At 35.7% G+C, this 21,304-nt stretch overlaps 2 protein-coding genes across 2 annotated transcripts; one reads left to right on the top strand and one right to left on the bottom strand.

Annotated features, from left to right (window-relative positions):
• Nucleotides 1-6: 6 nt before the first annotated feature.
• LOC111405267 (hydroxyproline O-galactosyltransferase GALT5-like) lies at nucleotides 7-2,146 on the top strand (the record flags this gene model as incomplete). The annotated part of the gene is made up of 6 exons (XM_023034072.1): nucleotides 7-120; nucleotides 199-489; nucleotides 589-717; nucleotides 797-970; nucleotides 1,619-1,726; nucleotides 1,827-2,146. Coding segments are annotated over 6 exons (1,026 nt in total), but the record flags the coding sequence as incomplete, so codon positions are not given.
• A 13,659-nt stretch (nucleotides 2,147-15,805) lies between these two features.
• Nucleotides 15,806-16,546, bottom strand: LOC111406454 (NAC transcription factor 25-like). The gene has a single exon (XM_023035877.1). The coding sequence runs from the start codon at nucleotides 16,544-16,546 to the stop codon at nucleotides 15,806-15,808; it is 741 nt and encodes a 246-aa protein (XP_022891645.1).
• Nucleotides 16,547-21,304: the final 4,758 nt, after the last annotated feature.

Here is a 21,304-nt window from a genome sequence, read left to right as displayed (position 1 = left end):
GTTGATTGGGCATTCCCATTTGCAGAAGGCAAGTTATTTGTCCTAACTCTTAGAGCTAGCTTGGAGGGGTACCATGTGAATGTTGACGGAAGACATGTCACCTCATTTCCATATCGCCTTGTAAGTTATTTACCACTATTTAATATTCATGATCTTGTGATTTATGGGATTTTGCTCTAGTGTTTATTTAATATTTAGGGATTTACACTTGAAGATGCCACTGGATTATCTTTGAATGGAGACATTGATGTCCACTCTGTTTTCGCTGCTTCCTTGCCCACATCACATCCCAGTTTTGCGCCCGAACGAAATCTTGATTGGTCTAACAGATGGAGGGCTCCACCTATTCTAGATGGACCCATTGAACTGTTCATTGGCATTCTTTCAGCAGGCAATCACTTTGCTGAACGTATGGCTGTGAGGAAGTCTTGGATGCAGAATAGGCTAATAAAATCTTCCAAAACTGTTGCTCGTTTCTTTGTTGCACTGGTAGGTGAACTGATTAATGGAACGAATGATACAAATTCAACCTCTATCAATTCTTTTGTTGAAGGCTTTTGAATTTATTTTAAAGATATCTTTGGACAGCATGCAAGAAAGGAAGTGAATGTGGAATTAAAGAAAGAAGCTGACTTTTTTGGAGACATTGTAATAGTACCATACGTGGACAACTATGACCTTGTCGTTATAAAGACAGTTGCCATATGTGAATATGGGGTGAGTAGTGGATTCATTCATAAGTTATGGATTGAAATAAAGTTTGTAGCTTGACTGATTTAATTTTGTACATTTGCAGGTCCGAAGAGCCTCTGCTAAGTATATTATGAAAACTGATGATGACACATTCGTCAGAGTAGATGTCGTTCTTATGGAAGTGAAGAAAATACCTGAGAATAAGAGCTTGTACATTGGGAATATGAACTACTACCATAAGCCCATGCGAAGTGGTAAATGGGCAGTGACATATGAGGTACCATTACAACCTTTTGCTTCTCCATCTTTATAGTTGATTTCCTTTGTTTTGTTTGTTGGTATATGACTTATAAGCCCGTGGTCAATGCCATCTCAATTTCGGGGACGAATTTGTTACTCGAGCATTATAACGCGTTCCATTTGTTGACTCAGTTGTGTTGCTGAGCCGAGTTTCAATACAATTAGTAAAGGGCCAGTTGCCTACAAAGTTATCCATATATCTCATGTTGTTGAAGGCCAATGGATGCCATTCACACAATTAATGGCGTTAAGTAGATTTTTGTGCATCTTGTGTAGTTTACAAAACCGCCAAGGGAAATGTAGCCTGCAGGACACAGGCAGAACTACTGGGAATAAGATTTTTCATTTTCTCCATATTCTATGCAAGTATGGGGATTTTTGCACTTTTTTATTATGAAATGATAGTTAAATCCAGAACAGTTTTCTGTAGCATTAGATGCCTTATATCTGCATCATTTGAGTGGTTTTCTGGTATGTTTATTTAGACATTTTCATTGGCCGCCTATTTTGACTCTGAACTGGTTTCCTGGACATGGGGATTTTGGTTCGACTATGTACAGGATTTTTCGACACGTACTCTAAAATTGTAATAACGCTCGTTGTTGTGTTCTTTGTGGTGGTCTAGGAATGGCCAGAGGAAGTCTATCCACCCTATGCGAATGGACCGGGCTACATTATTTCATCGGACATTGCAAACTTTATTGTTTCGGACTTCGAGAAGCATAAACTACGGGTAATCTATCTTTCCTTTTTCACACACATACAAGCGTATACATGCCTCATCATCTAAAGGTTTATAACGTGCGAAATATAACTAATTTGTCGATCTGCAGTTGTTCAAAATGGAGGACGTGAGTATGGGAATGTGGGTTGAGAAATTCAATGATTCACGAGCAGTTGAGTACGTACATAGCTTGAAGTTCTGCCAGTTTGGGTGCATAGAAGATTATTATACGGCTCACTACCAATCTCCGAGGCAGATGATTTGTATGTGGAACAAATTGCAGCAGCGAGGAAGGCCTTTATGTTGCAACATGAGATGACACACTTCCAACTGCGTTAGGACGAACATATTTTGCAGTAAGCGTAAATGTTGTCGATTGGATAGATGTAATGAAGTTGTTTACATGCTCCATTAAATTAAATTCGTTTATTTATTTCTCATGTTCAAGAATTTCTCATGGCCAACTATTTGTGACTTTAGGCGACACCTACACTTGAGATTTAGGCTAACTATAATCCTAGAACGTGTCCTTGAATTTCCATTGCTTCCACATTCTTCAAACCTAACTTTGAACATTTTTATTAGCACTTTGTAGCCACACTTTCATAATTATGCTACCATTTGGTGGGAGATTAATTAGATTTTTAGTAAATTTTGATAAAAGTTTATGAGATGTGATTAAAAAGTTGTGAATCTAATAAAACGTGTAGTTAAAACTTTTTGTTAGCTTTGACATTTAGCCCTCGGTTGATTTTTATTCTTCAGCCACAAAAATGAAAAATAAAATATGATCGTTATCTATCACATCAAATCACTATATTTGACTTTCTATTTCTTGTGTGGGTCCCGTAACGACTATATATATATATATATATTTTTTTTTTTAATTCTTACAAAAATGAGTACCAAACGGGATCTTCGATTTTAATCTTCCTCAAATTGGAGCTATATCAATAACTGGTCGAATTTTGAGATCTTTAATTTTGGCTCATGATGTGGTTTTTATTTTTTTTTTTTTTTATTATGCAAATAAATGAAAGTGTGTGTGTGTGTGTGTGTGTGTGTCAGAACTCGTTTTTAGATAATACTTTTGGTTTTTTTTCTTATTTTTTAAAATTATATTTATATTTATATTTTCTTTTTCCCTTTTTCTTATTTTTATTTTTCATAAATTTAGCCTTGTTTGATTTAGATAAAATCAGTTATTAATAGATTTTAGTTAAATTATAATCCAAAATTTTTAATTGAATCCAACATGAGCTTAATATCGTGTCTTTTAAATGTGCCACATTTTAGTTAAATTATTTGTTGCCAATTAGACGCGTGACTACGATTTTCATTGGTCAGACTAATCTATATAAAACTAATAACCAATAGTGACAATACCTAATCTATAGTTATCAAAATATTGAACTACATTTTTTATTTTTATTTTTTAAACAAAAGAAAATCGTCATCATATTTTACAGCAGGTAGTCGTCTAAATCTATCATCGCTGGAAACTTCTTCGCCCATCACCGGAAATTCGAAACAGAAGTCCTTGTTCTCTGGCAGTAGAGGATCCAAGCTACCTAATGCCTCTTGCATGTCGTCCATCAAAGGATCTTCAACTTTTTGCTTCTGGTTTGCATGTGGACAGTTTTCGACCAATTCCTCGTTGATTCTTGGATTTTCACCACCTCTCATGGCTGTTCCAATTTCATCTACGAACCGCACGACTGGCTGATCCCTTGGTGCCGTCAAGATTTTCGTTGTCTTGCAAATCACGTAATCCTTGCTCGTATGCTCATTCAAAGAAACACCATCCAGGGCCGAGGGAGTACTCGTGCATAATCCAATGTCTGTGATTTTTCTTTATTACATCTGAGTCTATCTTTGCTTCGAAACTCAACATTTTGCTGGAGCCGATTATCTAACCATTGCAGTTCTTGATTATTTTAGCCCCGGTTTGGCCATCCCATGTCCCGCAATTGGCTCTTCTTTCAGTTCTTTTCTTGCCAAATTTCAACAACTTGGTAAAAACATATAAAGTCATTTTCATACTCTTCTTTCGATCTTTATCCCTTGTTATTGAAATATCCCAAGGATCATTGTGGCTGAACACATTCCATGGAGTGGCATTCTCTCCATAAAGATCTCTTTCCACGATGCTACAGTTCCATGGCAATGGCAGGTTTTTCGCCTTTTTCTCGAGGTAAAAAAGGATGAGTTCTTTATCTATAGGATAAAAACGATACCCTGGAGGAAAATTCATCTTAAATGTTACTGATTTCTTCGCTCACAAAAAGGTTTGGGTAGGGGATGTTTAGAGAGAATGATTCAAATGTGTTTACATAGGGGATGTTTAGGAAGAATATTGATTTGAATGTTGCCTTGGGTTATTTATAATGTGAGCCAAAGATCCTAGCCCCGGTCTTAGCGTGATTTCAACATATAACCTTTTTACACTAATAAAAATTGACGCCATTGGGTGAATAATGACTTCCTTTTTGCCTAGAAGATGTATTAACTAATAATTGCAATTTGAGTTATATAAGAGCCGTGTAAGCCGATTAAACTTCTAGCCTAATGATTCCAGACGGGTAAGATTCCCAATCTCTTTCAGGATGGTATTTGTTGAAGATGAAATACGCAACCAATAGGATGTTTGTGCTTAAAAGTTACTTTATTTTAACTTAAATACTATTAAGCGCACTCTAAATATGTTACATCTCTAACAATTTAAACTATTTTTAGACTTCTAGATTATGAGATATTTCAACATCATATAACAAGCAAAGGTCTATAGATCATGTCTACCTGCCAATCATTTACAGAATTGTGCACGTATCAAATTTTCGATAAAAAATATGGATATGCCTTGCACAAGAGGGAGCGTGTTGAAAGTACAAGAATTCAATGTGCCTCTGTCTAAATTTTAGATGAGATGGTTCCACTTTACCTGTAAGAATATTATAACTCAGAAGCATGTGTTTGAACAATTTTAAGGTTCCAAACCAGGATGATATGCTTCAATTGAAATTGTTCGACGCCAAATGTATGGATGTAAACAAATTAAAATCACATGATCAATTTTGTCTAGATATTCAATTGCATACTTAATTTAAAAATGTGTTCATTTTCCCCCCTTAATTCCTCATTGCATTTAGATGTTAATTTTGAAAAGTTCTTACACCACTTGAAAGTTTAGATTTAGCTAATTTATTTTAACCAAATGTGCAGAATTATACAATTAAAAGCAAAAAGTGACTTTTTAATTGTTTCTAAATGATTAATCAATCCCGTCAAATTATTTTATGGTTTGAATGCCACAAAACAATAATATGAATGTAAAAAACAAAACAAAATATGTTGATAGAGAAAATCCAAGTGGGTAAAAATTTCAGGATTAAGTCAGCAACCTCTACTATAAACAATGTGAACTTACAGTATGATCTAGCCTAGAAAACCCGCTAGATTTACTTATCTAATTCTTGCAATCTCTAAGACCTACTGGAAAGTGCTTCACTTACATTTATTTTCGATCTTCTGAAATTGTCTATCTCCTATGGATCACCAAGGTTACCTTGTTCTTGTACTATTCTTGTGCTTTTGGTCTAACATCCCCTAATCTTCAGCAATCTTTGAAAGCTATTGATAAAGTACATTCTTGTATGTGTATAGGAAGTGAGTGTGAACTTGATATTTTTCCTAAAGTTGTGGTTGTACGAACTCAGGAATCAAAGAATTAATCTAAGGCTTGATTGTGTTCTTGAATATTTGAATGATGTTATAAAGGAAAAATGTATTGAACAACCACGCACAAGACGTGTTAGGGAAGAATTTATGAATCAAGTAATATGTCGTAGTTGAATCTTGGAAACAATGAATGTTTTTCATCATAAAAGAATTGATCTCTATCGAATAGACCTGATTCAACACTTTTGTGCATCCCATAGGGTGTATATTTATAATGGGTAGTGTTTGGGATGAAAAGGGATTGAAAAACTAAGTGTTTATCGTAAAACAGATTTCTAAATGTCGTCCCGTCGCTTGAACGCCACGTTAGTGATGTCTAAGTAGTCGTTGGTATTTTCACCACAACTTTTTCTCCTGATATCGGATTGCGTTGATTCAAAATGTGTTAAAAAGCTGATTCAAAGAGTTATAATTCCAGAATAACATTGTCCAAATTTCAATGTTTTCTATGTGAAAAATGCATTGTAAGTTATGATTGAGAATTTGGAACCAAAATTTTTCTGCTCTTTGACACTTTTTAGAATTTTAATTGCATTCTCTTGATTACATGTGAACGTTTTGGACATTTTGGGCTCCTTCAAAGACTATATTACCAATCCCAACTCTTTTAACTTTACTTAGGATTCAATAACTCCTATTTTGACTTTGATCACAACTCGATAAAACTTCTAATATAATTTAATCAGGACATGATTTTGTCTACGGAATTGCCAAAACAATATAAATCCTAACAAATTTAATTAAAAATTAATTATATAGAATATTTAGTTCTTGAATAATTATGAAAATAAACTATTGTAACTTTCAATAGGAAATTGATATTTAAATAAATGAAAAATAAATGACTAATTAACGTGAAATGAATGTGTAAGCAGCGTAAATTAAGTATTTTTAAATGTATAAGATATTTTAATTCTTTTTTATTATGTAATTAATGCTAATTTCTAATTGAATCAACTTGATATAATAGTTTGTGGTTTGGTTTATTTATTTATGATAATTATAGTTTGATTACCATTTCAATTGAACAGATATTTTTAAAATAAACTTAATTTTCGTCTCATATATGTAACTTATTTTTTTGACAACTGCACCTTCAAATACAATCAACACTGTAACATTATACTCTATTAGTTCTTTTTTTTTTCCGTAATATATTTAAGTTTCAGTATAAGATTTAAGACATTTAAGAATATTTACACTTTAAAATATGATAGCGGTAACATTACATCTGAATGTGACGTAATTGAATACTATAAATGCAGCCAACGCGTGCATTCAAGAATGCGCTAGGACTACCTGATGGACGCCTGAGTGTTTGAGAAGCAAAAGGGTGGTCAGCGGTTTATAAAATTGTTTAGGAATGTATGCATCAGAGTTGGCAAAACTTTGAAGAGATTTGTGAAAGATTTTAGAAGTATAGAGAGAAATTTGTTGGATTGTTCTAGAATAAAGTAGAGAGATCAAAAGGATTTTGTAACTAATAAGATATTATTATATAAGAAAAATTGTTGGATGTTCTAGATGTCCCACTCAATAAGATATAAGAAAATTGTAATAGTTAAATAAAAGTTTTAAAATAAAGAAGAGAAATCAAAAGGAGTTGGTAATAAGGACTAACATACCTAGGTCCTAGGTGGGCAATTGCCCGCACTGGATTTTTTTTTTTTTTTTAATATTTTTATACATTTTTCGACTTGAAAATTATATCGATATAATTTTCAATTTCGGGGTCCAGAATGATCTTAATTTTTTCTAAACCATAATTTTAAATTTATCAAATTAGGTATTGATTTCCATAATATTTTGTACAAATGGGAAGAAAAAACTATCACATGATCCAGATTTAAATTTTCATTCAATTCAACAACACATCAAGAAATTTTAAGTTTTCATTATTATTTCTTCACTTCATTTGATCGATGACGATCTACAAATGATAAATAATAGGGTTATGACTAAGAATGATTAAAATCCACCTTAATTTCAGTGGTGTATCGTATTGCATTATATAGAGCTTTACAAGATAGTATAAATGGAATGCAAATCAATAATTTACAATGAAATGGAAACCGTGTAAATTAGCCTCCTTCAATTACGTGATTGGCATTGGCATGCTATGGGAAGATTGTGATTGAGGAGTAATATCCTCAATCACAGTATTATTTCCAACACCCTCCCGCAAGCTCAACGTCGGATTTGATCGGACATGGAGCTTGGAACGAAAGAGCTCAAATAGAGGTCGAGGAACACTCTTGGTAAAGATATCAGCAACTTGTAGATGAGATGGGACATATTGTGTACGAAGTTTCCCCGCGACAACAAGCTCACGAAGAAAGTGGTAGTCTAATTCAACATGCTTGGCCCGCTTGTGTGAAATCGGATTGGAGTTTAAAAAAATGGCACTTTTGTTGTCACATAAGAGAGTGGGCTGCTAAGGCATGGATACCTTGAGGTCATGCAGGAGATGTGTGAGCCAGATGAGTTCAGCGGCAGTGGAGGCAAGGGCACGATACTCAGATTCACAGCTGGAACGAGAGACAATCGGCTGTTTCTTGGCACTCCAGGAAACTAAATTGTCACCAAGATAGATAGAATAACCAGAGGTCGAACGACGAGTATCCGGGTAGCTGGCGCAATCAGCATCAGAATAGGCTACAAGAGCACCAGGAGAAGTGGAAGGGCGAAAATGTAGGCCATAGTGAATGGTGCCTTTAACATAGCGGAGGATGCGTTTAACAGCCAGAAAGTGATCATCAGTGGGAGCGTGTAAGAATTGACTGACAAAGTTGACAGCATGAGCAATGTCGGGCCTTGTAATAGTCAAGTACTGTAGTGCACCGACGAGGGATCTATAGAGAGTAGGGTCTGAAAACAGAGAACCATCAGCAGAAAGATGTTGAGAAACAACCATGGGCGTGTGAACAGGTTTACTGTCAAGTAATTGAGCTCAAGTAAGAATGTCCCGTGCATATTTGAGCTGACTGATGAAAAGACCATCAGAAGTTGGAGTGGCTTCAAGACCAAGAAAATAGCTGAGAGAGCCTAAGTCTTTAGTGGCAAACTCAGAGTTAAGTGTACGAGTGAAGCGGGCAAGAAGTGAAGAATTGTTGCCTGTAATAATGATATCATCAATATAAAGAAGTAAATAGATAATATCGGACTTCTGATGAAAGACAAATAGAGATGTGTCCGCACGGCTGCAAGAAAATTCAAGGCGAATAATAAAGGAGCTGAAGCGCTGAAACCAAGCACGAGGGCTTGTTTGAGACCTTAAAGAGCTTTCTTCAACTGGCAAACATGGTCTGAAAAGCGAGGATCAATATATCCTGGAGGCTGTTCCATATAAACTTGATCAGTAAGAGTACCATTGAGGAATGCATTTTTGACATCAAGTTGATGAAGGGGCCATTTTTGTGTAACAGTGAGAGAGAGTACAACCCGAACAGTAGTAGCCTTGATTACGGGACTAAAGGTATCAATATAATCAAGACCAGGGACCTGTGTATAACCTTTGGCAACAAGGTGGGCTTTAAGGTGCTCAACAGATCCATCAGGTAAGTATTTGGTTTGGAATACCCATTTGGAGCCCACAATGTTGGTGTTGGCAGGGCGAGGTACCAAAACCTAGGTGCGATTATTCTGTAATGCATGAATTTCTTCATCCATGGCAGCAAGCCAAGCAGGATTTTTAACAGCAGATTTGAAACCTTTGGGCTCAGTCGATGTAAAAAGAGCAGAAAGAAGACCAGAAGAGCCCAAGAAACTAAGATTGGCTAGATATCGAGTCTTGGAAATGCCAGCTTTAGCTCTTGTAAGCATATGATGAGTGGCCAACGGGACCACTGCAGTAGGTGTGGGATCTGCACCAGGTTCAAGAGGAGATGAACTTGGAACCGAGGTCTGTAAAGAGGCACCTGCAAGAGAATGAGGATCCTGCAAAGACTCAATCACTGGATCAGTACGCATAATACATGGATTAGAACTAGATTGAGTGAGTTGTGAAGAACGAGTGTCAGGTAGTGGGGGAGGTGGATCTGCATGGGTGAGGCTAGGTTCTAGAAAATTGGAAAAGTTAAGGGAGGATATGGGTTGAGCTTGAGAGGTAGCAATGGAGTGAAAATGAGTTTCATCAAATTGAGCATGGCGAATAATATAAAGCCTAGAGGTGGAAGGCTCGAGGCAACGAAACCCTTTGTCAGAGGGACTGTAACCTAAGAAAATACATGGGATGCTGAGAGGAGAAAATTTGTTAGGCATATAATCTCGTAAGCAAGGATACACATGACAACCGAAAGGGTGAAAGTTTTCATAGTTCGGAGGGTTACCATACAAAATCTTAAAAGGTGATTTACCTCCAAGGAGTGGTGTAGGCAAGCGGTTGATGATGTAAGCTGCAGTGCTGAACACGTCAACCCAAAAGTGAGGAGAAATGTGGGAGTGAAAAAGGAGTGCTAATCCCATCTCAGTTACATGGCAATGTTTTCTTTCAGCACGACCATTTTGTGCGGGTGTGTATGGACATGAGAGCTGATGGTGAATGCCACTAGAGCGGAGATGATCTTGGAAGAAATTACTGGCAAATTCACCACTGCCATCACTTTGGAAAATTTTAATTCGAGTGGAGTATTGATTTTCCACGAATTTTTGAAATTGAATAAAAACATTATAAAAGTCAGATTTCAATTTTAAAGGATAGAGCCACGTGAAACGAGAATAGTCATCGATAAAAATGACATAATAGACAAATCCTAAATTAGATTTGACTGGAGACGGACCCCAAATGTCGCAATGGATAAGATCAACTGTTTTCGATGACCTATGTTCATTTCGAGAATAAGGCAAGCGATGACTTTTAGCAATTTGACATGTGCCACATAAAGTTGGAGAATGCAACAAAGATGTAAGATAAAGCTGGCCTTTTTTATTTAATAGAGAAATAACAGAATGATTGACATGTCCAAATCGTGCATGCCATAAATCATAGGACGCACGAAGCGATTTATTTTTAAGAGCAGAAATAAAAGTAGAATGACTTCGCTCAAGCACATATAAGCCTCCATCACGCTTGCCGGTTGCCACCACCCTTCCTGTTTTGCGATTCTGTACAGTGAATATGTTATTAGTAAAGGTAACGGATAAAGAAAAATCTGATGTTAATTTACTGATGGAAAGTAAATTCTTGTTAAGGCGAGGTACAGCTAGGACATCAAGAAGATGTAGATTTGAGGTAGGGGAAATTTTACCAGTATGGGTAATGGATAGTGAGGCACCATTCCCAACAACCACACAATCCTTACCCATGTAATTTGTGGCCTGATCCAATTTAGAGTGATCCATGGTCATATGGGCTGAAGCCCCTGTATCCAAATACCAGTCAAAGCCCACATCTTCATTTACAGAGCAAGATCTCGTGAAGGCTTCAGCAAGGTGAGCTGGTGTCTCATTCCGATCATAGCATTGAAGGCACCGATCGGCAAAGTGGCCATCCATCTGGCAAATCTGGCATCTTGGTGGACAACGCCATTAGCTGTAGTTGGAGCGTCCTTGTCCACGACCAGATGAACTACTGCCACGCCCACCGAAGCGACCCCGATGACTACGAGAAGAGCGACCACGATGGGTGGAATTTTTTGTGACAGTAAAGGCTGTCGCTGCTGGAGAAGATGAGTCAAGGGATTTCTGAAAAATTTCAAAACTTTCGGCCTTTGAGACTAAATCTGCAAATGAGGGCAGAGAAGTTTGGGCCATTTGTGCTATGGAGAAACTAGAGAAATCAGTACCGAGCCCGCGGAGAAACCAGTGCACCTTGTCAGTACCATCAACTGGACAACCAATTGCATGTAGTTGATCACAAATTGCTTTGAAGGAACGGGCATACTCAACAACCGATCTATTGCCGCGTTTCATTAATTGCAAGTCATCCTTAAGGCGTAGTTCTCGAGCTTTAGAACGATGGCTAAATGCATTTTCTAGTGCCAGCCACACGTCTCGTGCGGTGGAGAGGCCAACTACCTCAGCCATGGCTTTCTCTGTGAGGGAGAAAAGTAACAAATTGAGGAGACGCTGATCAATAGCTTTCCATGCTAGGCATTTGTCACTTGGCGTGAGAGAAGTGGAAGCGTCAAGTTTTGGGGGCTGCACAAGGGTGCCATCAACATGTCCTAATAATTCTTGACTTTCAAGAAGAGGGAGGAGTTGGAATTTCCAGAGAAGATAATTTGAGGAGGAAAGTTTAATAATGATCATGTGGATTAACGTATTGAAAGGAAGAAGGGTGGCAGAAGTTTCAGAAGCCATGAAGGGAAGAAGAAGAACAGGATATGTGGCATGTATGTTAAACCACTTGGCTCTGACACCATAAGAATGATTAAAATCCACCTTAATTTCAGTGGTGTATCGTATTGCATTATATAGAGCTTTACAAGATAGTATAAATGGAATACAAATTAATAATTTACAATGAAATGGAAACCGTGTAAATTAGCCTCCTTCAATTACGTGATTGGCATTGGCATGCTATGGAAAAATTGTGATTGAGGAGTAATATCCTCAATCACAGTATTATTTCCAACAATGACATATTGCTTCTCCTCGTGCTAAACTCGAATCCAATTCAGGGTACATTAGGGACAAGGTAAGAAGGGATAGAATTATGGAGTATAGGATTTGGGGGATAATTATAGCATATTTAGGAAGTGATTAAAAACTTTGGGTTCTATGAATTGTGTGGATAATAAATAGTTGTGGATCTATTTAAATATGTGGATAAAAAATATGTCTGTTCACTTTATATTATGATTTAATCTCCTTCCAAACATGCATTCAGGTGTATTAAGGTGGATTATACTAATACACCATTTGGTATTAAATCATACGAGAAACGCGTACAAGTATTCAAAATAAGAAGTTTGTTACAATATTTACCACTCATAACTAATTTTCTTACTTATAGTAATTTACATATAAGTGAATTTGTTAGTTCTAGGAATATTTTTTTTACTTGGTAGTGCATATTTCCATATAAGTGATTTTTAACTCACGAGTTAATGTTTTACTTGTAAGTAAATTTTTAGGATATACTTTTTTACTTAAGACTTAAGTTTTTACTTAATAAATGAATTTTTAGCTATAAATAATTTTTAGTTACTAGACATTTTTTAATTATAAATGAAATTTTTAGTCCTTATTTATTTGTAAGTAAATATAGAGTTTGTTTGTTAGGGTTTAAAAACTAATTAAAATCAATTTTTTGACCGTTATTTCATTATTCCAACCGTCATTTTTGAATTTTTTTCTCACAGGTAGAACCCACTTTCTTTTTAACGGTCAAATGTGTGATTAAAAAAAATAATGAGTGATAGAGAGTTTTAAAATAATGGTAGTCAAACAGGACTAATATTTATTCGATCTAACGTGCCCAACACATCCTTGATATTCATTGAGTCAAATGACAATATAAGAGTGTCTGTCTCTCTCTCTCTCTAAAATTGATGGAACAAGAAATTAAACTCAGCTTGGGTACGGGGAGTTTGAGATCGGATGGAAAGTTGTTTTCATCGTTTGCACTATTTGTATTTTTCCTTCCTCAACCATGCAATTTAAATGTCTTTTAGGGAAAATTGCAGTCGAGGTATCAAACTTTTTATTTATTAGCAAACTTTGCCCAAACATTTCATTTGTGTTACCGAAGGTACCAAACCTTTCAAAAATTCACACATGAAGTTCAAATGGATGGAAACTGTTAGTTGAATCAACATTTTGACCAAAATTTGACTGCATTTTAAAGGGTAAAAATGTAACATTAGGTTTTTATATTAAAGAATTAAAATAAAAAAGCTAAAAACAAATTCCCTTCTTCTTCCCCAGGTACCCTACACACACTCCCTCCCCAAAAACCAAAACCAAGAGCTGAAACCACCACGGCCACTCACTCCTCTGCCCGTCGACGTAATCGCCCACAACAAAATCCAACACTAGGGTGCCATTTTAAATTGATAATAATATACAATTTTAGGGATCTTTCAATTTGATAAACAAGAGAGTCATTTTAATGGAGACGACGAGGACGGTTGTTGACTGGATTTGAGTGGCTACTGCAAGCACTTTTTCTTACTCGCAACGCAAGCATAACAACTTTTTGGTCAATGTTATCCAACATCTTATGGTTAAAACACAGAGTTGCAGATTAAGAACAAGCCAATGTTATCCAACATCTTCTGGTTAATGTGATTTGCTGGCAATTGCTGTGCAGTGATTTGGGTATGGTGGATGATGGTCGTCGACTGATTTAGGAGCGATGAATGGCAGTGGTCGGCGCGATTGGGGTGGGTGGACGTTGGTTGATTTTTGTGGGGTGGGGCGAGGCAGGGCGGGACGGGGTTAGCTGCGTAGGGAAGAAGAAGAATTTTTTTTGAAATTCTTTTCTTTTTATTTTATTTTTGGGTTTTTAATTTAATTATTTTAATTCTTTAATATAAAAACCTAATGTTACATTTTTACCCTTTAAAATACAGTAAAAAATTGGTCAAAATGTTGACTCTAGGCCAACTAACGGATTTACTAACGATTCTCATCCATTTGGACTTCGGGTGCGAATTTTTGAAAGGTTTGGTACCTCCGGTGGCATAAATGAAAAGTTTGGGCAAAGTTTGCTAATAAACGAAGGGTTTGGTACCTAGGCTGCAATTTCCCCTTTATTTTAATATAACAAATAGCTACTAGACTAATCTAAAAGGTTTCATGAATAAAAATAAAAACTAAGAAAATAATTGATTTTACTAGAAGATAAAAAATATAAACATAAAGATAAAATTTACAAATTTATAATTTTGAAGAATTTAAATTAATATGTCCCAGATGAGTCTGTATCCTACGTTGTCAAAAAATCACGTGTCAATGTGTTAGTACCGTATCTTGTAGTGTTCGACTCCCATGTTCGTGTGCATGTGCAACATGGATTATAAGTAAAGAAATTTAGGCTAAAGAAATATAAAAGACTAGAAACGCACTTCAAAAGTATAGTGGATATTATATTTCTGCTCTAGTAAGTTTGAAACGAAACGCAGGACTGAAGGTCTAATGGTCCTTATCCTGCGCCATGTATATATTTTTTTAAATCTATAGTTGGTGGGATTAACGAATGAATATGGAATTTTCCTTCTGCAAGTGATATTTCTCATATGCTAAGGCATCAAGGAGAGTTTGAAGAAGGATCATGTGATATTTCTAGTACTGGCTTTGCATACAAACATGAATCCTTTAAAGAGGACAATGACTGTAAAAGTGATCATTTACTCTAGGAAAGTAATCGCTGACTAGAGCATGAGAGAGTGACCTGAGATTTTTCTTTCACTTGGAAGTCCAATAAAATTAAAAAATTTCGTTTATTGACGTTGAGAATTATAATCCCCAATTTTATTTCATTAAGAGTAATCAATTCGAAAAAATAAAAATAGACACTCAATAATACGCAAGATTTATAAATATTTGTCTCAATATGAGATGTCGTCCTCTCTCACTGCTACAATAATTCACAATGAAAAAAAGTTTACAAGAGAAAATCGTACTCATATTTTCTGTGACCCATCTTTCTCTCTTTTTGATAATAATGATAAAGTTTAAGGACAACTCTCTATTTATAAGATAATTTATGGTAAAACCTAATTTTACAATGACTTCAATTTCTGGATTTCTACTTCACAACTTTTATTTTAGTAATTGCACCAGTTTGTGCATAAAAAGTTGCAAAACGTAGGCATTTTATATTTTTTTGGAGAAAACAGAAAACACATTTAACCAAGAACATTGGAAGCTGTAGGAATTTATGTGTTACTCGGCTTCCTCTTTACATTATAAATTGAAAAAAATTTACAGTCTAAAAATATAATATTAATTGTAAAAAGAAAGAGATCAAGATGGCATTGAAATATCTTACCTTCACAAGTTAAAATGGCTCATTGACTATTTACGAGTTTTACATGAAATCGGGCATAACGTTGTTGGAAGTGCCGTATATTTCTACATAAAATCAGGTAGGTAGCTGATATTCTTACGAAGGCATTGCCTGTAGCTAAAATTATTTTCCAAAACAGAAGTGAGATAAACTATTTTTAAAAACACAATGTCCACAGATAAAATTAAAGAATGCATAAACACGTTAAAAAATTTAGAACAACAAATTTTTTATTATATCTTATGAAAAGAATTAAATGGTTATCAGAAGGCGGACCCTCAAAATATCCTTATATGAATCATTCAACGCACCTCACAATCAAAGTAAAACTAAAGAAAATCATCATCATATTTTACGGCCGGTAGTCTTCTAAATCTATCATCGCTGGAAACTCCTTAGCCCGTCACTGGAAATTCGAAACAGAAGTCCTCAATCTCTGGCAGTAGAGGATCCAAGCTACCAAATACCTCTTGCATGTCGTCCATCAAAGGATCTTCAACTTTTTGCTTCTTGTTTGCACGTGGACAGTCTTCGACCAATTCCTTGTTGATTCTTGTATTTTCACCACCTCTCATGACTGTTCTGATTTCATCTGCGAACTGGAAGACGGGCTGATCCCTTGGCACCGTCAAGATTTTCGTTATCTTGCAAATCACATAATCCTTGCACGTACGCTCATTCAAAGAAACACCATCAAGGGAGTACTCGTGCATTATCCAATGTCCGTGATTCTTCTTTATTACATCTGAGTCTATCTTTGCTTCAAAACTCAACATTTTGCTGGAGCCGATTATCTCACCATTCCAGTTCTCGATTATTTTAGCCCCGGTTTGGCCATCCCATGTCCCGCAACCGGCTCTTCTTTCAGTTCTTTTCTTTCCAAATTTCAACAACTTGGTAAAAACGTATAAAGTCATTTTCGTACTCTTCTTTCGATCTCTTTCACTTGTTATTGAAATATCCCAAGGATCATTGTCGCTGAACACATTCCATGGAGTAGCATGCTCTCCATAAAGATCTCTTTCCACAATGCTACAGTTCCATGGCAATGGCAGGTTTTTCGCCTTTTTCTCGAGGTAAAAAATGATGAGTTCTTGATCTGTGGGTTGAAAACGATAACCTGGAGGAAAATTCATCTTAATTGTTACTGATTTCTTTGCTCACAAAGAGGTATAGGTAGGGGGTGTTTAGGGAGATTGATGTAAATGCGTTTAGGTAGGGAATGTTTAGGATGAATGATTTAAATGTGCCTGGGGTTATTTATAATGTGATCCTGAGATCCTAGTCCTAGTCTGAGTATGATTTCAACATATAAAGCCCTTTTTTTACCCTAATAAAATCTGATACTACCTCATTATCTTTGACGTTCATTGAGAAAGATAATGGAATGGATTTAACAAAGATTGCAATGTGAATGTGAGATATCTGTGGGACGTTTTTGTGATTTTTTGGATTACATTTGAGGATCTTTGTTTTTTGATACATTAATTTGGGGATATTGAACAATAACTGTAGGTAATTTGATTTTGCATTTTTGGAGGAGTGATATAAGTGAAATTTAATTTGGCTTATTTGGAGGAGTGATATAAGCAAATTTTTAATTAAATTTGGGTAATATATGTAATTTTAGACTATCGTCTGGCATCATGGTGGAGCTCGGTGACGTTCTTTGGTTGACCTGGATCATAGTCAAATACGATGCTTACTCTTCCACAAACCAGACTTGACCTATAAACCTCCTGCACTCACAGTAGGGCCTTTAAGTGCCCTGTAGGTTTCACTGTTGAAGAAGTAAAAAACATATACGTACTTAAACAGAGAACAAATTCATTAGGCAGTGCAAAATTTCATGAGATCAGAGAATGGTTCAGAATTAGCAGGCCTAAGCATAAAGTTTCAATTTAAGGTGTAAAGATGAATTCAAAAGAAGAAATCAGAATCGTGGTTAAATTACATATATTACCCAAATTTAATTAAAAATTTGCTTATATCACTCCTCCAAACAAGCCAAATTAAATTTCACTTATATCACTCCTCCAAAAATGCTAAATCAATTACCTACAGTTATTGTTTAATATCCCCAAATTAATGTATCACAAAACATAGATCCTCAAATGTAATCCAAAAGATCACAAAAACATCCCACTGATATCTCACATTCACATTGCAATCTTTGTTCAATCCATTCCATTATCTTTCTCAATGAATGTCAACGATAATGAGGTATTATCAGATTTTATTAGGGTAAAAAAGGGGCTTTATATGTTGAAATCATACTCAGACTAGGACCATGATCTCAGGATCACATTATAAATAACCCTAGGCACATTTAAATCATTCGTCCTAAACATTCCCTTCCTAAACGCATTTACATCCATTGGCGGATCCAGCACCTGGCGAGCCCCCGTGGCCGCGCGTGCTTGATCAGCCAGAAGGGTGAGATAATCGGCTCCAGTAAAATGTTGAGTTTCGAAGCAAAGATAGACTCAGATGTAATAAAGAAGAATCACGGACATTGGATAATGCACGAGTACTCCCTTGATGGTGTTTCTTTGAATGGGTGTATGTGCAAGGATTATGTGATTTGTAAGATAATGAAAATCTTGACGTTGCCAAGGGATCAGCATGTCATCCATTTCGCAGATGAAATCGGAACAATCATGAGAGGTGTTGAAAATCCAAGAATCAACGAGGAATTGGTCGAAGACTGTCTGCGTGCAAACAAGAAGCAAAAAGTTGAAGATCCTTTGATGGACGACATGCAAGAGGTATCCGGTAGCTTGGATCCTCTACTGCCAGAGATCGAGGACTTGTGGTCTGAATTTCCAGTGATGGGCGAAGGAGTTTCCAGCGATGACAGATTTAGATGACTGCCGGTTGTAAAGTATGATGATGATTTTCTTTAGTTTTACTTTGACTGTGAGGTGCGTTGATTGATTCATATAAGGTTATTTTGAGGGTCTGCCTTTTTATAACCATTTAATTCTTGTGATGGATGCGTTGATTGATTCATATAAGGTTATTTTGAGGGTCTGCCTTCTTATAACCATTTAATTCTTGTGATGGATATACTAAAAATTTTGTTTTTTTAGTATTTTTTTAACGTATTTATGCATTCTTTAATTTTATTTGTGGACATTGTGTTTTGGAAAATAGTTTATCTCACCTCTGTATTAACATTTCATACACTTCAATGCGTAATCTAAGGGAATAATTGTAGCAGTGCGTAAAGGAAATTGGTTGGTTATGTGTTCGGAGATTGAAGGATGACAATGGCTAAGGTTTTCGACGAATAATGTTATTCACAGCGAAGACTACTAACAATTGTTCCACGTGGCATGCAAATGATAATTTGTTATTCGATCTGTAAAACAATAAAAAAATTACTATATTAATATATCAAATAAAAACAGCTATATGTATGCCATGTAGGACGATGTTTGGTTGTCTTCACTATGAATAACATTACTTGTTTTTTTACTTCTATTAAATTTCGAAATTAGGTGATGGTGGAGGATGACAATAATAATACGTTTGCCTTTTCATGAATCTTGCCACTAAAGATTTCTCAATATGTGTACATAATCCCATGGAACCTTTTGTTATTGTCCGTATTTTTTTATTGAAGAAGAAAGTCGAGTAAAAAAGGTAGAAGAAGTTTGATATTTATATTGCGTCACTGTAGTTCGACATAATATAAATAGCTTGAAAACAAATTAATTTGTATCCCATAAATTCGTAATTGAAGAAAACATAGAACACAACGTCTGTTCATGAGTTTTGGACTATTCTGAATGGCCAATGCCACAATCTCTATATAGATTTGTATGCACCTATTGGATTGTCTCACAACTCCTCATTGTGATTGTAAAATTTTAATTCGATTCATAACAATGTGATTAAGAAAATATAATTTCAATGGTCGGATTGTTTGATAATATTATAAACTGAATCCAAGGAAACATAGATGAAATCATAGAATCGCAGATTACATCATAAAACCCTAAATCACAACATCAAGGCTTAGATCTTTCAATCGAAGGCTCAGACCACACCCATTAACCATCACAGAGGCACCGAGACTCAAAACGAACCCTCACAACCCAAACACACCAAGGTCACTACACTGGACTCAAGAAATCAAACTGCCTACCTTCGATTGATCACTCACACAAAGGAGAATCACACAAGAACACGATTATCACAAAGATAATCAACCAGGAACCTCACAAAGAAGAGAAGGAAGGGTCACACAGACAAAGGAACTCGAAGGTTCCAAACGGCAGAGAGAAAAGGAAAAACAGAAAGTGACGATCCAAGAGCCAAACAGGGAGTAAGGAAGATATTTATAGTAAATATCATCAACCGTTGATCAGCGGGTCAATCCAACGGTCCAAGAGCGACTAATGGTGTGTGGGCTGGATATTGGGCTCGGTTAAGTGGGCCTTCTAGGTATATATTTAATGGACCAAGTAATAAATCCAATTTGGACATTTTCATCATTGCCTAACAGTTGGACTGGATCAAATGACATCACAGCCCAACAGATCTCCACCTTGATGCCAGTGATTATACAAGAAGCCTAATAAATGTAAAACACAAGTTAAATGTCCTTCTCTAGAAGACAGCTTCCCAGCATTCTCAACAAGTATCAACTTTAGCACCTGTGCAGAACAAAACACTTAACCAGCATCAATGTTCAAAATTTGTAAACAAGACTTAAATTTGTTTAAAGGAATTACCTTAGTACCTAAATCAGCTGGATTATACTGAGTTGCAATTTTCTCAAGTAATATAAGTTCTTTAGAAACAACATCTCTAATAAAATGCAACTTAACATCAATATGTTTTGTTCTTTCATGAAAAACAGGGTTTTTACATAGGTGAATTGCACTTTGACTATCAGAATACAAGACAACAAGGTTACTCAATTCATTTATTTTAGATAATAAGCCCTTGGGCCATAATGCTTCTTTTATTGCTTCAGTTGCAGCAACATACTCAGCTTCAGTAGTAGATAAAGCAACAATAGGTTGAAGTTGAGATTTCCAACTAATGCATGTATTACACAAAGTAAACATATAAGAAGTAGTAGATTTCCTATTGTCTCTATCTCCGGCAAAATCTGAATCTACAAAACCCTTAAGTACAACACCTTCATTACAAGCACTAAAGATCAAACCAACATGTGAAGATCCTTTCAAGTATCTCAACAGCCATTTTAGAGCACCCCAATGGTCTGGTCCTGGATTAGCCATAAATCTACTAAGTGAGCTAATGGAATGAGCTACATCAGGCCTAGTACATACCATAGTGTACATGACAGAACCTACGGCATTAGCATAAGGTACATTTTCCATTCGCCTAATGTCAGATTCACTTACAGGACATTGCTCTTTACTAAGCTTAAAATGGCTGGCCAATGGAAGTGAAACAGATTTAGAATTATGCATGGCAAACTTAGTCAACATCTTTTCAATATATGCAGTTTGCTTCAAGTACAGTACCTTACTGTGCCTTTTCCTAGTGATTTTCATACCTAAGATTCTCTTTGTATGTCCTAGGTCTTTCATTTCAAATTCAGCACTTAAAGACCGTTTTATCTGATTAATAGCATGCATATTCTGACCAATCAGCAACATATCATCCACATAAAGAAGTATAAATGCAACAATAGCATTTTCATCATTTCTTTTAAAGTAAAGACAATGGTCATATTCACTTCTTATGAAACCAATAGTAGATACAAAATTATCAAACCTCTTGTACCATTATCGTGGAGATTGCTTTAAACCATATAATGATCTTTTTAATAGACACACATGATCAGATTTAGTTTCATCAATAAAACCAGGTGGCTGTCTTATATAAATCACTTCATCAAGGTCACCATG

This window comes from Olea europaea, chromosome 12 (assembly GCF_002742605.1).
Source record: "Olea europaea var. sylvestris chromosome 12, O_europaea_v1, whole genome shotgun sequence".
NCBI lineage: Eukaryota > Viridiplantae > Streptophyta > Magnoliopsida > Lamiales > Oleaceae > Olea > Olea europaea.
This window is presented reverse-complemented; position numbering and strand designations above follow the sequence as displayed.